At 52.2% G+C, this 15265-nt stretch overlaps 5 protein-coding genes across 5 annotated transcripts; 3 read left to right on the forward strand and 2 right to left on the reverse strand.

Moving 5' to 3' along the window:
• Positions 1-371: 371 nt before the first annotated feature.
• On the forward strand, positions 372-1322 carry PV08_00639 (uncharacterized protein; the record flags this gene model as incomplete). The annotated part of the gene is made up of 1 exon (XM_016375004.1): positions 372-1322. One exon carries the CDS (start codon positions 372-374, stop codon positions 1320-1322), a length of 951 nt encoding a protein of 316 aa, XP_016240280.1.
• Positions 1323-2051: 729 nt separating this feature from the next.
• Positions 2052-2826, reverse strand: PV08_00640 (uncharacterized protein; the record flags this gene model as incomplete). The annotated part of the gene is made up of 2 exons (XM_016375005.1): positions 2052-2716; positions 2796-2826. The coding sequence occupies 2 exons, from the start codon at positions 2824-2826 to the stop codon at positions 2052-2054; spliced, it is 696 nt and encodes a 231-aa protein (XP_016240281.1).
• A 1600-nt stretch (positions 2827-4426) lies between these two features.
• Positions 4427-10585, forward strand: PV08_00641 (uncharacterized protein; the record flags this gene model as incomplete). The annotated part of the gene is made up of 1 exon (XM_016375006.1): positions 4427-10585. The coding sequence occupies one exon, from the start codon at positions 4427-4429 to the stop codon at positions 10583-10585; it is 6159 nt and encodes a 2052-aa protein (XP_016240282.1).
• Positions 10586-11150: 565 nt separating this feature from the next.
• Positions 11151-12126, forward strand: PV08_00642 (uncharacterized protein; the record flags this gene model as incomplete). Its single annotated transcript, XM_016375007.1, has 3 exons — positions 11151-11402; positions 11481-11558; positions 11635-12126. 3 exons carry the CDS (start codon positions 11151-11153, stop codon positions 12124-12126), a joined length of 822 nt encoding a protein of 273 aa, XP_016240283.1.
• Positions 12127-12966: 840 nt separating this feature from the next.
• On the reverse strand, positions 12967-14941 carry PV08_00643 (uncharacterized protein; the record flags this gene model as incomplete). The annotated part of the gene is made up of 3 exons (XM_016375008.1): positions 12967-14188; positions 14252-14705; positions 14764-14941. 3 exons carry the CDS (start codon positions 14939-14941, stop codon positions 12967-12969), a joined length of 1854 nt encoding a protein of 617 aa, XP_016240284.1.
• Between the last annotated feature and the right edge of the window lie 324 nt (positions 14942-15265).

Here is a 15265-nt window from a genome sequence, read left to right on the forward strand (position 1 = left end):
GGACTATCTTCTAGATGCACCCGAACGCACAGAATTCTTATGCTTCGACAACGATTTGTCCTGCGAAGGAAGATTAATCAGATTCACTGGATATGCGGACGAATCGGCGTATATTCGTCCGTATCCCGTGTCTCCTGGCCATATTGGCCCTCGAGGCATTGCACGTCTCTATGGGTTGCGGTCGCAATATAAAGTGTGCCGCCACTTGGAGGACTGGCAATGACCTACGAACCGGTCCCTGCAAAATACATGAATCTCCGTATACAAGAACAACCTAAGTCGACAAGAGGCCCTCTCACCCCTGGATCCAACCCCGGTCCGCAACAGCAGCAGTCACACAAAGTCATCGCAATCGCAAAGCAAATGACACAATGCTGATCCTCATCGCCGGCGTTTCAGGCCTGCTAGGCAAGATCCTCGCCCGCACAGGGCTGGAAAAAGGCCACCGAATCCGCGGGTTCGGCCGCAGCCCGTCCAAAATCCCAGCGGAGCTTCTGGACAAGTTCGAATCGTTCGTCGAATGCGAATACTATGAAGACCGCCTCGCGCTCGACAAGGCTGTGTCGGGCGTCGATGCCGTCATTTGCTCCTACACCGCGCACGCAGAAGCAATTCTAGACTCGCAGCTCGCCCTGTTGCGGGCTGTCGAGCGAGCGGGTGTCAAGGTCTACCACGCCCACTCTTGGAACCCGGACTGGTCCAGGACCAGCCTGGGCGACTGGGAACACTACGACGCGTACATCTCCTTCCGCCGACACGTCGAGCTCACTTCGACGCTCAAGCCGGTGTACACGTTCACGGGAATCATAGGGGAGTACGCCGTCAGCAAGATCGTGGGGATCGCGCACGTCGAAGACGATGCCGACACCGACACCGACGGTAACGGTGGTCGCAAGACGGTCGCATACTATGGAGACGGCACGGCCAAGTGGGATTTCACGTACCTGGACGACGCGGCCCGCTTCAGCATCGACTTGATCACGACGAATCCGTCCGTCCTCGCGGGCGAAGGGGGAATCTTCCGCATCCACTCGGCGGCCGCAAGTGCTCTCGACGTCGCCAGGGCGTACGAGGAGAACACTGGGCAGGGGGTCGCCCTCAGGTCTCTGGGCACCGCCGAGCATTTGCTCCAGAAATACAGGGAGGCGCGGGCGGCCACGAGGGATCCGAGACAGTACTTTGTCTATGGACCCTACTATGTCCACGCTGCGAATATAATGGGCCTCTGGAGGCTGGACAACCCCGTCGAAGTTGGTTCGGTTGACGCCGTGAATCGCCTGTTTGATCGGCAGATTGACATAGCGGCAGATTTGCTTGAGTGAACTCCGAGGTCACCTCTTCTTCCACAGAGAGGGAAAATTAAATAAAACGCCATCGAGACGATCACTTTCAATCCGTCCATACTAAGATGATGCAATTAAATACCTTTGGCAAGGAGGGAGGAGAACGCTAAAGCAGCCTTGGAATTATGCGGCTTCGAAGTATAGAGTTGCACAGGTAAACCCCCAGCAAGAGCATCTAACTTGGTTTTGTCCAGCTGTAACGCCGCGACAGCCATCTTTACCTGCGGGCTACTCTTGGGTACTGTTAGGTCAGGCAAAGGCAATAAGTTGGTAACGATATAGTAACCCAAATATGGACGTGAGAGATCAGCCGAATATTACAAAGGCCTCTCACGTCGGGGAGCATCTCGGGTTGCAGTAGCGAGACTCAAGGCCTTGTTCAAGTCCGGACATGGAAATTGAAAGTTCCCGTGTCGTGATTCCGACGTCAAACTCCCTGTTCTTGGATCGAGAGATACTTCTAGGAGATTAATCTCACTCTGGATTTCTTTTTGTTTCTGAAGCTGTGGAAATCTATCATTCTAACCATTCCCTGTTTGTTCTCGTCTTTGAGTCCTTGACGAATTTTCGGATGTTCTCAAAAGGAACACCAATCATTTTCTCTCTCACACAACAAGAAGTCATTAAGTGACTAGAGCTCACCCAGCCACTATCGGCTCGCTGTCTGTGACCGTGGCTGGGGGCTCGAGTCAATAGGCAGGCCACCCCTCAATGAAGCACAAGAGTATCATTGCCGACGTCCTCAGCAGTGTAGATGTTGCCAATGACGGTGCCGTCGGCTCCCATTATGTTCTCACCCTTGAAGTAGCACTGGGCGTAGACGGCCGGCTTAATCCGGCACGATTTGGGGCTCAGGTTGGTGCATCGGCATCTGGTGCTGCACCACCAATCGTAGCCGCGAGCGATGAGCTTACCGGTAGAGTCGCAGGAGTATCCCTTTCTCGTGCAGGCGTTGGTGTAGGTTCTATCGTCCTCGCAATTGAGAGCCCAGCTGTGGCGGCGGCCGAATTGGTGAGACGTGTTGTAGTGGTGAGGGTGTCCTGTCGACTCGGGGCCGGGGTGCGCGAGGACGGGATAGGAGGGGGACGGGAAGGAGGTCTGAAGGTGGTGGTGATCCATAGCTTGGGCCTTCCAGACTTGTGGTGACGAGCTGGGGGCGGGAAGATTTCCAGCATCGGCACCTGCGACTGCGACTGCGACGACGGGTGAGACAGGTGAGATGAAGTTGGGTGCGGCCTTGTCAAACTCGAACGTCTGCATGGAAGTGCTGTCGTCAACATCATCGCCGTCTGGGACCGGAGCCGGAGCAGCAGTGACCATCAACGCAGAGAGGAGACCGAAGATGACAATGACCGAGAGGGTGAGAGTGAAAGCTGTTTCTTGGAGTTAGCGAGCCGTGTCATTGTTCAGTGTGATGTGGCGCTGTCGCAAAGCGAAGCGGTGAGTACGTACCTCTCATCTTGCCTTTTGTCATGTTGAACATGTCGGCGATGGATGGATGAAATTGGTATCTAGAGCCGTTCTCTTCGTTCGCGGTGTCGCGGCAGTGTCGATTGAAGCTCAGTTCGAGTGTTAAAGGACGGGGGAAGATAGCATAGAGTGGCGGGTTGCGGTAGTGACTGGTGGGATTAGAAGAAAGAGAGGAAGGAAAAAAGGGAACGCGATAGTGTTGAAATAGGGCTCAAGGCCTCAGATGTGAACGGTTGTTGTGAATGTTGACGATGGCACACTTGGACATTGGGGATTGGGCCAGAGTGAAGCATTCACTGCGCTTTGCGCATCATCTCACTTGTCTTTCATCTCATCCTCACTGTATCAACTTCGACAGTGTTTGCTGTGCGCCCTCATCTCTTGTGGTTCACAGGGATCAGGGCTGGCCAATCTCAAGATTCTCCCAGCCTCAGCCAGGTGGAGTGATTGGGAATCGAGGAATTGTCTCATGGCTGGAACAACGGCGGTAGCAGCTTCACTTTATCCTCATCCCGCTCCATGCAAACCTAACCCACTCACATTCTTGTCTGCTGCCATGTCTTGTTGTTGTGCATGCGCAATGTACCTGACCTGACTCACCACTTTTCCCAGCGTCGTGATTGGCAGCTTCTGGAGTGACGACAACCCGACGGGCATCGTCAATGCATCTCATCGGAAATGCACTGACCCTGGTTCAGGTACCTAGATGACGGCTTCAGATCCGGTCCGCCTCAACTGAAACGTGTCCATTTATTTATGTTGGGCTGTATGAATGTTCCTTGCCATTCGAGCGAGGCAGTTGTATGTGCCACGTGGGCAATCATGACAATCAGACCAATTGTGATGCATCCGCTGTGGCGAGACATGGACTATACATTTCCATATTGGAGGCGGTCGGAAACATTGCACATCATGCTCCGCCATCAATCTACTGCAGGCTGTGCAGCAGACTGTCGATGTGTCATGTCACGCCCTCGCTGTTCAGGCGCCCGCCAACCTATTGCATTTTTCGAAAGGGCCCAAAGTATCCCCACAGAGCATCTGCACATCAAGAGACGAGAACAAATTGGCCCAGGCAGACGGGTCAGAATTCGCTTCGCCTTGCATGCCGTTATCCCAAAATCCATCAAAGGAAAGAAGATCACCGATGAGGGCGAGCACGGGCTCTATGCGTATCGTTAGTGTCTGTGTCTGCAGTCTGAGTTAGACATGTATGTACACCTAATGAGCAGTCTCAGGTGCGTGGTGTGTGTCTGAGATGTTACTGAGCACATAATATACCTGGGCACCTAGGTCCCTCAGGTAGACATTATCCACCTCTCTGGCATAATAGCCTGCTTCACAACACAGACTTCCACAAGGCTGAAGAGACTAAGGCGGCGTAGCGAGTAAAGCATCGCAAGGCTGGAGGAGAGACAAGGCTGAGAAAGCGGAGATTTGCTGGCGATGTTTACTTTATGCCCGATTTGGCTGCGACAACGCGCCCCTCAATGAAATATACGACAGCCAGCAGCAAATCTCACACAGATGTGACAGAGTCTGAAATTCATATATTGCATTATGCAGATTCCGAATATTACAACTCCCCAATAACACTTACCTTAACTTCCCCCATGGAATCTACCACGAATGCCTTCCGCGCTGAGCTGAACTCGCCCGCACCAACACCGCAGACATTGCGCTTCCTGCGTTCGATCCTTTATCAAGATGGTAACGCAGCTCAAGAGTCCAAGAGCTGTTCAAAGAAAGCCCAGAATGTCACGAAGAAGCCAGCTAGGCCTCGGCAGCCAGGAAACGCCAAAACAAAGCCTTTGCGCAAGGGCGAGTCAAGCTTCCAGATACATGTTGCAGCCAGAAATGAGACCTCAGAGCTATCCCCAGGCGAACGACGCAAACTCGCCACCGAGGCTTTAAACACCGCTCTGAGGAGACTAGGACAGGCTGCGAAAGCTGCAGGGACTGCCCCAAAGCCATGCACGGCTGCGGACTCGCCCCCGAAGCAATCTCAGGATGTCAAGCCGCTTCACGATCGTTCGCCCAATAAAGGGACGAGGAACAGAAATGCAGAACCTGAGAAAAAGACACCTTCCACTGGAGCAGGTGGCCTGGAGGTGACTGTTGAGTGCGCCCAACTGGCACTGCGGTTTCTGCGTGACAGCCAAAAGCGGGCAAAAGAAGCAGCTGGAGACGCTTCATTAAACACCGAGAATGCCGCGTTGGCATTATTGGACAAAACCGTCACTCTCGGTCTCGTCCAGCAAGCGCAAGATCAGCTGAGCGAAATACACAAGCAGTATTGGGGAAACTTTCAAAGACCGCTTCCACCAGAGAAGTCTCTCGCACGACTCTTGCTAGGACGTCCAGACGCGGCAGATCAGCACTCCGAATTACGATTCACCATGTCAATGCAAAGCCAAGGACTCCGCCTTGCAATCCTGGCCGGCGCAGAATCTCTTCGCAGTAATGCACTGATCCACTCGCTGCATTTGATGACTGTGGGAAGTCCACCTTGGGTTACTTTGCAGGGCTTCAAGAATGGCCTCCACGACGCTGAAGCGACGGGAATGCAGTTACGGACCATATCACTTGCCTTGTCGAAGCTGTACTCGACTACGCTAAAGTCCCCACGCGCATCGTCCCCAATGGCGCAGTTCGAGCTATTCTGCATAGCACTTGATATCAAATTCAGTTCGTGGAAACACCTGCATAATACAATTGATCCGTCCAGAGATGTCTGGCGCCCTTTCCAGAGCGCTGCAAAAAGAGCTTTGTCCGCTACACAAGATGCAGCAGAATCTATAGCCATCATTGTGCGTTATCTACTCTTATTTCAAGGCTACCTAAAAGACGCAAAGTACGATAACAGCATTCCTCCCACAATTATCGATACTCTATCACAATTTCCCCGTGAACTTCAACCTCCTACGGAGCTCCTAGACTTTTTCGAGGATCAGATCCAGACAGCGAACGAAGTTGATGTTCTTCCAATGCACTGTCTGGTCGCCCACTGGAGGCTGAAGGACTATTCGAAATCAACAACTTCCGTGCTCGAAGCTGTTAGCAGAGTTGAGGGAGCTTTCCAAAAATACTCCAGCGGCTCTGGATCCAGCCTTGAGCGTGTTTTACTCTGCGCGGCGCACCTTCGCAAGACCGTCGTCGAGGCGGTCGCTAGCATCGCCACCTCTCGCACAGAGGACAGACCGTTGACTTCTTTGTGCGAAAGTGCGCTTTCACTGTTATACTGTTCGTGTACAGTGCTATGCACCCAAGTACTTTCGAGATTGAGCTGCGTTGAGGGGAATAGCAACGATTCTACTGTACAGGCCTTATTCTCTACACTAGTCAAGAACATCGAGGCTGTCTTGGATGTTGATAGGTACGTCACGGCAAAAACATCAGACACCGCAGAGGAAGCTTTGAGAACATGTTCCGCAACGTTGGACCGGCTTCAGCTCCACATCTCAGGCACGCCTATGTTTGCCTCTATGTGCCACATGGTCGGTCACTTGCGTGTACGGCTCTCGAATGCCTGGTGGTCTCGTTACCTCAATGCTGTCAAAAGGAGGAGCCTTCAAGAACAGTTACAGGCCTTGAAACTGTCGGTACATGGCCTTGCAACGTTGTCTAATGATCAGCAGAAGGCTGCCTATCTTGGACTCAAGCACGAAAGGCTTGCTTCATGTTATATTGATCTAAGCGATCTTGTTATGGCCCGTGCTGCCATTACAAGCGCCTTTGATTTTTACCTTAGCGAAGGAGCTCTCGACGAGATCGTCGATTTATCTTTGAGAGGGCCTTTTGATCGAGCGTGGTCTGAATCTCAGACCAAACCCAAAATTTTCACGAAGATCCTTACGACTTATACTCGCTTGACTCTGCAACTATCCTCCACAGTCGCAACCACGCACCTTCTTCTGGATCGCGAGTCATTGGCTCCGGCTAATCGTGCGATTTTGTTGGAAAAGCAGGTATATACCTTGGCTGAGGCAGAGTTGACCAAACCTCAATTCAGAATTGGTGCTACTTCGACACAGCTTCTCTTGGATCTCCTCCAGCAAGACCAATATCGGGTATGCAGATTGAGACTCGCCAGTAATCTGCTGTACTGGGCCCTGAAGAAGAGGCTTTCCCCAGTGCAGTGTCTTATTGACCCAGCAACTGTCAACAAGCTCTTGCAAAGTGAACAAACCCAGCAAGAAGGCATCTTTCTACATCCATACGAGTCGGGGCTTCGCTCTGTCATCTCACTTCAACAAGGTCTTTTTCTAGGCGGGACGACTAGCAAACAGCTAGAAGTATCGCTGCGGAAACTATTACAGTTAATCTCGCAATGCAGGAATGCCAACGATCTAAGCAAGTTTTTCGACAACCTGGAAGTGGTAGCCTCAGCTGTTCGTTCTTCTGTCGACTATGCCAGTTACCTGGAAAACTACGTGGCCAAGTCTTCAGCCTTAGAGATTCTGAGCTGCATGCAGGACTTTGGCACCCAGTTTCGGGAGTCATCGAAATTGTCTATTCTTCTGCAGCGCGCAGAACTCCATGACAATATACAGGATCCAACGTCGGCTGCGAAATTCTTTGCTCAATTTGAGACAACCCTAGAAAGTGAACCAACTGACGATGTCCTTGAGGCTGAATTTGCCCTGGCATACGCAGAGCACCATCTCGAGGCAAATAATAACGATCAGTGCTTCCGCTGGATTGAACGCGCCCAAGCCAAATGGAAAAATTATCGAACATTTACGAAATCTAGCCATATGCGTCTTCGCGAACAGACTATCCTCTGTCGTGCTGCCATTATCACATCGCGAGCCACTTTCCGCCGAGGTGAGCTCCTGGAAGCGATTATCAACGGCAGGCAATCGGTCAAGATTGCAGCAGCTCTTTGGATGTCGCTCGAAAAGGTATGGAATGTCGACGATAATGTGGTGAGGGATGACTCCAATGACTCAAGCCTGCACAACTTGACAGTTGATTTATCGAAGCTCGAGCTGTCGTTGCAACCCACTACCGGATTGGCCCCTGATACAGCACGGTTTTGGCGTCAGATTGGGCTACATAACTCCGCTTTCAGAAACCTGGCATCGCTTACTGCTCACTGTGGTCTTTATCAAGACGCTGTATACTTCTACGAACAGGCGTTAAGAGTTGCAAAGAAGACAAAATCATGGTCTCAAGTAAACTTAATATCGAGCGAGCTTGCTTTGGTTCATGCACGTGCCGACGAATTCAACAAAGCTGAGGCGGCAATTCTAGGAATGACATCTGATTCCTTGGATCAATCGAGCTCAATTCCCCAAGCACAGGCTGCCATCAACCAGGGTGAACTCTACCTGCGTCTGAATAATCTCTCGCTCTGTCATCGGTATATTGATGATGTGGTTCGGTCACTAGCATCGAAGGCGAGTTCAGTGAATTCACAAATGAAGGCACCCCAGAAGGAGAGGGTGAAAAGCTTGAAACCGCAATCACGGGCCGCAGCCAAGATACCAACTGCACAACCGAGAGCAAAAACCGTCCCTAAATCTGAACGCGACACTCATGACAAGTCGCCCACATATGCACAGCCTCAGGCTTTGAAGGAGTTGGCCCATCAAGTTGCTGCTCTCCAGATGAGGCTGAACTTGGTGAAAAACACTACAGATATGACAGCAATAGAAGACGATCTCTCAACGACATGGAGCAACAATCAGGAATGGAACAATGCAACAGTAGAAGCTCTGGGCTTGGTTCAGTCTGCCTTGAGGATTTTTGCTCAGGATACAAGCACCAATGTACTCGCAGAGACAGCGATGGCTCTTCCCGTGAGATATAAGTCTGCTAGAAAGAGTGGAAGATTTTCGTTTGTGCAGAGAGCAGCATCTCCCAGCTTGACCAAAAAGACAGCACGTGGTACGAAGGAGAACCGCAGTCGAGGGGGACAAGAATCTGCCCAAGACGGTAAGGAACTGTTGGTTCGAGCGTATGAAACTCTTGAACGAATGAAGGACACCGCTGAAGCTGAAATATCCTCCGAAGAGGTTCATGCAGCTCACAAGCTCTTGACCAAGGTAAGCTTGCTCTCAACATCGTTGGGTCAATCTCTTGTCAGTTCATCAATGGATCTTATCCTCGACGTGCTGGCCCCTATGGACATTGCAAGGGCTCGCGAGCGGTTGGTCATTGAGAGTGAACAGGTTACCTCTAGTACGGCATTTGTTCAAAGTTGGCCGAAGATCAATAGCTTCAGGGATTCGCGCACAGCAACACATTGGCAGTACAATGCTGACCTCGATACCGGAATGCTTCCGAGATCATGGTCGGTAGTCTCTCTGTGCCTGAGTGAGGATCGCAGCGAGCTACTTGTCTCACGAATCAACTCACACCGCTCGCCATTTGTTATCAGAATCCCGTTGTCTCGACCAGACATGTCAGAAACAGAGAACGAAGACCTCGATTTTGCCAGTGCCAAGGCAGAAATGCAACGCATAATAGCTGCAGCAAACATATCAGCGCACGACTCTCGTGGAAGCTCACCCGATAAAACAGTTAGAAAAGCGTGGTTTGCCGAACGACAAACTTTGGATCGACAGCTGGCACTTTTGCTTGAAAACATTGAGAATGTATGGTTTGGTGGCTTTCGCGGACTGCTGTGCGCGTCTGATGTGGACGAAGAGTTGTTGTCAGACTTCGGGCAGATCATTTCCCGCACACTCGACCGGCATCTTCCATCCAGACAGAAATCTTCTAAGCACACTGTCGACAAGGTTGAACTACACAACCACGTGATGGAACTGTTTCTTACTCTCGGCAATCCTGAGACGATGGAACTAGAGGATTCCATAACCGATTTACTGTACTTTGTGGTGGATATCCTCCAATTCAACGGCGAGAAGAATGCTTACGACGAAATCGATTTCGATGCGATGTTGGTGGAAGTCCTGGATGCACTCCAGACATACCACAATCAGAAGTCAAAACGCGCGGCGGAGCGCAGTCATACGATAATGATCTTGGACAAGGCATTGCAACTGTTTCCGTGGGAGTCCATGTCGTGTCTGAAGGGACGGTCCGTGTCGCGAATGCCATCTGCGGCTGCGGTTTGGACGCGATTGCGACAGATGCATGACCAACCACACGATCAAGATGGCATTGTCATCCCGAGTTCAGACGGTGCATATATTCTCAACCCTTCGTCGGACCTCGTGTCGACCCAAGATACGTTCGAGCAGCTCTTCAAGAGCCAACTTCCCACGTTCGAAGCAATAGTCAGTCGACCCCCGAAAGAGCCGGAGTTCGAGAGCATTCTGCACGACAAATCTTTGATGCTTTATTTTGGACACGGAGGAGCTGCCCAATACATTCGAGGCCGGACGATCCGCAAGTTGGACAAATGTGCGGTCACAATGCTCATGGGTTGCAGCAGTGCTAAGATGACTGAATGTGGAGTGTACGAGCCATACGGCATGCCCTGGAATTACATCAACGGAGGCAGCCCGGCTGTGGTAGGAACACTGTGGGATGTGACAGATCGTGATATCGATCGCTATGCCATGGAGGTGATTGCAGAATGGGGATTGATCGAGTGCGATGGTGTCACAGATTCAAAGACCGGCTCCAGGAAGAAGGCCTCTGCAAAGGGCCACAGCACAGCAAAGGGGCGCTCTATCACACAGCAGCGTGGAAAGGTTTCGTTGGACGAGGCGGTGGCACACGGACGGGATTCATGCTTGCTGAAGTATCTGAATGGAGCTGCGCCCGTAATGTACGGAGTCCCGGTCTTTTTAGAATGAATTGAGTTGGGTTTGCCCGGAGACTATGTCAGAGAGCCTAGAAACGCAGTCCAGGTGAATTCAGGCAAGGGGTCCATGAGGCCGGGGTGGGCAATGCAGCATTCGTATTCGTACAGTAACTTTTGTGTACAGTATGTCGGAGAACATTGTCCGGTATCCCAGTGTGAAAACAGTGCTAGACCTTTATGGGCGACACTAAGTACGCCGTTCAGCCACTATATTGAAACAGTTAACCCTACTGCCTAAATCAGCCTAGTGAGTGTGAGGTGCTCGCGAGCTAATCATCATTTTAGTTGCTTCAGATCCCTTATCTTATTAGTGGAAACCAAGTTCCTCGTATTACTCGTACAGTCGTACTGTGAGCGCCGGTCCTTTAAAGTGTCAGCCTCAATATCAAGGCAACCAGCAACCAGCATCCATTCATTCACTCATCCTCATCGCTTGAACCCTGAGCTTCTTCCTCCTCTCTCCCTTGCCTTCGATATTACACCGCTTCTCACGTCCTTTTTCGTCGTCCTCATCTTCTATGCAACTCGACTCTCATCGTCGCCAATCCAGCACCACCATGCCTTGCCGTTGGTCCCGCCGCTGCGGAGCAGCAGGTCACAATGTGCCGACTACCCTCCCTTCACCCACCTCGGCCCCGGACGTCGAAGACTGGAAAAAGATCCGTAAATATCACTTGAGAAACATGAGAAAGCAGGTCCGCCAGGTCGTGCTGTTGATGGCGCTGATGGAGGCAATCCGCGTCGGACCCCTTCAACTGGTCTACGCCAGTACACATGGCTTTCCTGCGAACGGAGCCGATGACTTTGGCGTACGTTTGGGTCCTTCCAATGAACGATATGGGTGGGCGACATGCAACGGTACCGCTGACACCAGATTGATTTGACAGATTGCACACGCCGTGGGCTACTTTGTCAGCTGGCTGTACCTGTGTGTCTTTACCATCGTCTTCGTCCCCTTTTTCAGCGTAAGTGACACATCTCATCCTGCCCTCGCATGGGGAAGAATGCAGTCTCAAAACTAACACGTGTCGATGGGCATAGTGGTGGCTCCCTAGCATGGGCTCGGACGATCCGGAAAACCCCTCGACTGCCGACACCTTCGTCAAGGTCCTGACCAAGATCAACCTGATCCTCCTGCCCATGTCCGCCGGAATCAGCCTCATTACGTATGCGTACCATGCTGTTTCGGCCTTCATCTACGTCGACTCCCGTACCCGTGACAGCAAACGATTCCCAAAGAACACCCGCAAGAACTGGCTCGTCCGCTTCTTCATGCTCGTCGGCATCGCCGTAGCCACTGCCGGTGGATACGGCGCCTTCAACATCCTGGCCGCATGGGACCTCGCCCACGTCAAGACAATCGAGTATGCCATCATCGTTGTCCCGGTCCAGATCAACCTGGGCATGCTCTTTGGTACCGTGGCACAATTCAAGATGGAGAAGAGACTGGCCAGGAAGGAAGCCTTGAAACTCGAGAGCGCCAGGCGAGAAGCAGCAAGCGTCGACGAGAAGGCTAGTCTCTTGCAGGTCTAGAGTGCTGTCTGAAACCCACATACATTCTCCGTCTCGCACAGAAGAAACCACGCCATGCTCAGTTTTCTTATCTCATCGTGACCAGGGGCTACCGCCTTTCATGTCAGGGGTGCCGACTTTGACGCGCACCCGATGGTGTTCGCCGACGTGCCAAAAGGCCAAGGAGCCTGTCCTTGCAAAGCGTGGTGGCATTCAAGGCCAAGTGTGGCGCGCGGACATGGTTGGTCTGCGACGTGCAACGCGTGCGTCTAGACAAGAAAGGACCAATGCGGGTGATCGAGATGAGAAGAAGCGGCTCTACTGAGCGCTGGCTCTCAGGGAGCGCGAACTTTGGCTCGATCGCAGATTCTGGTGCTGTGCTCCTTTCCTTTGGAGCAGGTGCTTGGGTTGGCTGGACGAGGCTTGTCTGTCGGGCTGTTGCAGTTACAAAGCTAGAGAACACTCGCTCGATTATCTCCTTTTACTGTCTCTCTCTATCTTAGCTCTGCCTCGGCCAGGCTACATATGATAATGCACATTATTATAGGTAAGGTTGATTGATGTCAAATTCCCCCGAGAGAGGGTAGGTAGATCAAAGCAGTTCTGGAATACCTTCCACTCTACGACGTGAAGGCAAAGTACTACTAATGACACGGTGAAAATGTACTCTGTACACTCGGCAGTAATGGTATTATTACGCATAGTATATGTGTACCGACAAGAATGCCTCGTGCAAATACATGTATATGTTCACGTGCAGCAACGTATAGGTGTAGATATAGGTATGTATGTATCCGTGTGTATATGATATGCGCGCAAGCTTCCGAAACGCCAAGTACCCAAGTGAGCAATCATGCCATGTCATGTCATCTCTCTAGGCCCACGAGGTCGTTCACCCTCGCGTCTCTGCCTGGACCGCTCCCGCAGACGTTCTTCTTCGCGTTCTCGCTCCCTCTCTTTCCGTCGGGCTCGTTCCCTTTCTCGCCGCGCGTGTTCACGCATCGACCGCGACGGGGTGACGGAGGGACCAATCACTTTTGGCCCACGTCCGGCCGTGGATCCCTTGGGGGAAGGCGTCCCGGCGGGGTCTTGCGACTGCGCTCGAGGCCCGCCGAGGATCTCGTAGCTGTAAGTCGATGCCTGCCCCGGTGACGACGGCGGAGAAGACCTCGGTGACCTCGGGGACGTGGGTTGAGTCCATGGGGCGATGCGGTAGTATGAGCTCGGGTCGCTGGTGGTGCCTGCGGACCTGGACGAGGAGGGGCTGAGGAGCGCTGGAGGAGCCGTCTGGAGGTGCGGTGGTGGTCGTGAGCCTTGGGGGCGGAGGGGGGATCTGGGAACGGCCGACTTCGTAACAGCAGCAGCACTAGTAGTGGGTGTGAGAGGCGAGTCTGCGAGTTGAACTATGCTTGACCTCTGAGAGTCGGCTTCGGGGATTATGGCGAGGTCGAACGGTGTACGGGAGCGAGATTGTGAACGCCAACGAAAATGGGTGCGAGAATGCGGTTGCTTTTGTGGGCCGGAAGAGATGTTGGGACGAGGGCCGGAGGGGCGGGCTGCGGGAGCTGGAACCGAAGGTAGTGGTGGGAGAGGGAGGGGTTTGGTATAGTTGTTATCCTCATCTTCTTGTTCAGGTTCGTCGTCGACCGTTCTCACCGTGGAGATGGACGGCGAGGGAGGCGCCGGTTCGTATATAGATGACTGGCAGGAAAGGGTTTCGTGCGGAGTGATGGCTTCCTCGTCTGATTGATGCCACGTAGTCGTGCTGTGATGGGACGACCCGGCATCGCTGCTACATGGCCTCAGTTCGAATGTCGCTGTCTTCTTTTCAAAGGTCGGCGAATTTTCGTTGAGAGTGCTGGGACTGTGTGGTGGATTGTGCTCGGAATAGTTGGCACGGTGTCGGTAGGCTTCAATCCTGGGCCAAGCCTGTGCCAACAGATGGCGGATCGAAGGTAGACAGGCACATATGATTCCAACATTCACTTCGACCGTCGACCAAACTGCTATGGATGGATCGATTTGCTGAGTTACAGTGGCCGAGTACACCGCCGTGAGACGGATGATTGATGCTATACAGACACTGGAAGATAGTCAGTCAGTCGTTCTGAAGTCAAGGGCACCAAACTGGTTCAAGTCCGCTTACAAGAGTCCTAGGACGAAGACGCAAGACAAAATGCAGAGTTGCTGGCTGGGTAGTTGCAATGCTCGTAGCACCGGTATAGGCAAAATCAAGACGATAATGTCGGTCGCAGAGTTGAAAGATGCGTTGAACAGCCAAAACGCCAAGAAGTGAATACACCTCCCACTGGACTCTTGGTTGTTCCAGCTGAAACTGATAGGTTGACATGAGAAAATGCCGACGAAGAAAGCGGTGACTCCGTAAATGGTGATGATGGCACCCAAGGCCCAGCATGCTCGCCTGTACCCGATGTCCTTTGAAAATCGAAGATACTGTAACAAGAGCGAGTCCTTGAGAAGTAAGACGGCGAGATTGTAGGTGAAATTCGACGCCCACAATTGCTTGAGCAGCGTCGTCATGCCACTTGCAGCTTCCGATGATGAGGAAGACAAGCCTGAAGGGCCATTGTCGTTTCTCTCTGGGCACAAAGCATCAGAGCTCCAGTCTTTGGAGACATCAGACAAGAGTCAACTTACGTTGATGAGCAACTACCGCGAGTGCCACAGAAGCGCCCCAAGCAAGGGCGATGAGGCCATCATCAGGTCCAACATGCTTGACGAAAGCAATACGTGCCACAAACCGAACCAGGACAAAACAGCCCGACAACACCCCCAACGCAATTGCCGATGCGACCGCGGATTCAAAGGAAGTCATGCTGTTCAGTTCACATTGCTGCTTGTCTCTGCAACCTCAAGCTCCGGTAGCTTTCTTTTTATGCAATCACAAGTTCAAACCGCAGAGGCTTCTTTGTGTCTTTCTCTCGACACGAAAACACTCGTAGTAGCGCCGGATGGGACGAAACAGAAAAACGCAAGACGCCTCGAAGCATCGACAATGGGCTAGTATCAGCCGGGCTTAATAAGAAACTAGGACTCACCATGGCCTTTTCGGCTGCTGTAGCAATAGAACGAGTGCAAACACGAGGTGCGTGGGCAACCATGGTGACACGCACAGATCATGAGGTCCGTCCGCAGCTCG

This window comes from Exophiala spinifera (assembly GCF_000836115.1).
Source record: "Exophiala spinifera strain CBS 89968 unplaced genomic scaffold supercont1.1, whole genome shotgun sequence".
In the NCBI taxonomy this organism is placed as follows: Eukaryota; Fungi; Ascomycota; class Eurotiomycetes; order Chaetothyriales; family Herpotrichiellaceae; genus Exophiala; species Exophiala spinifera.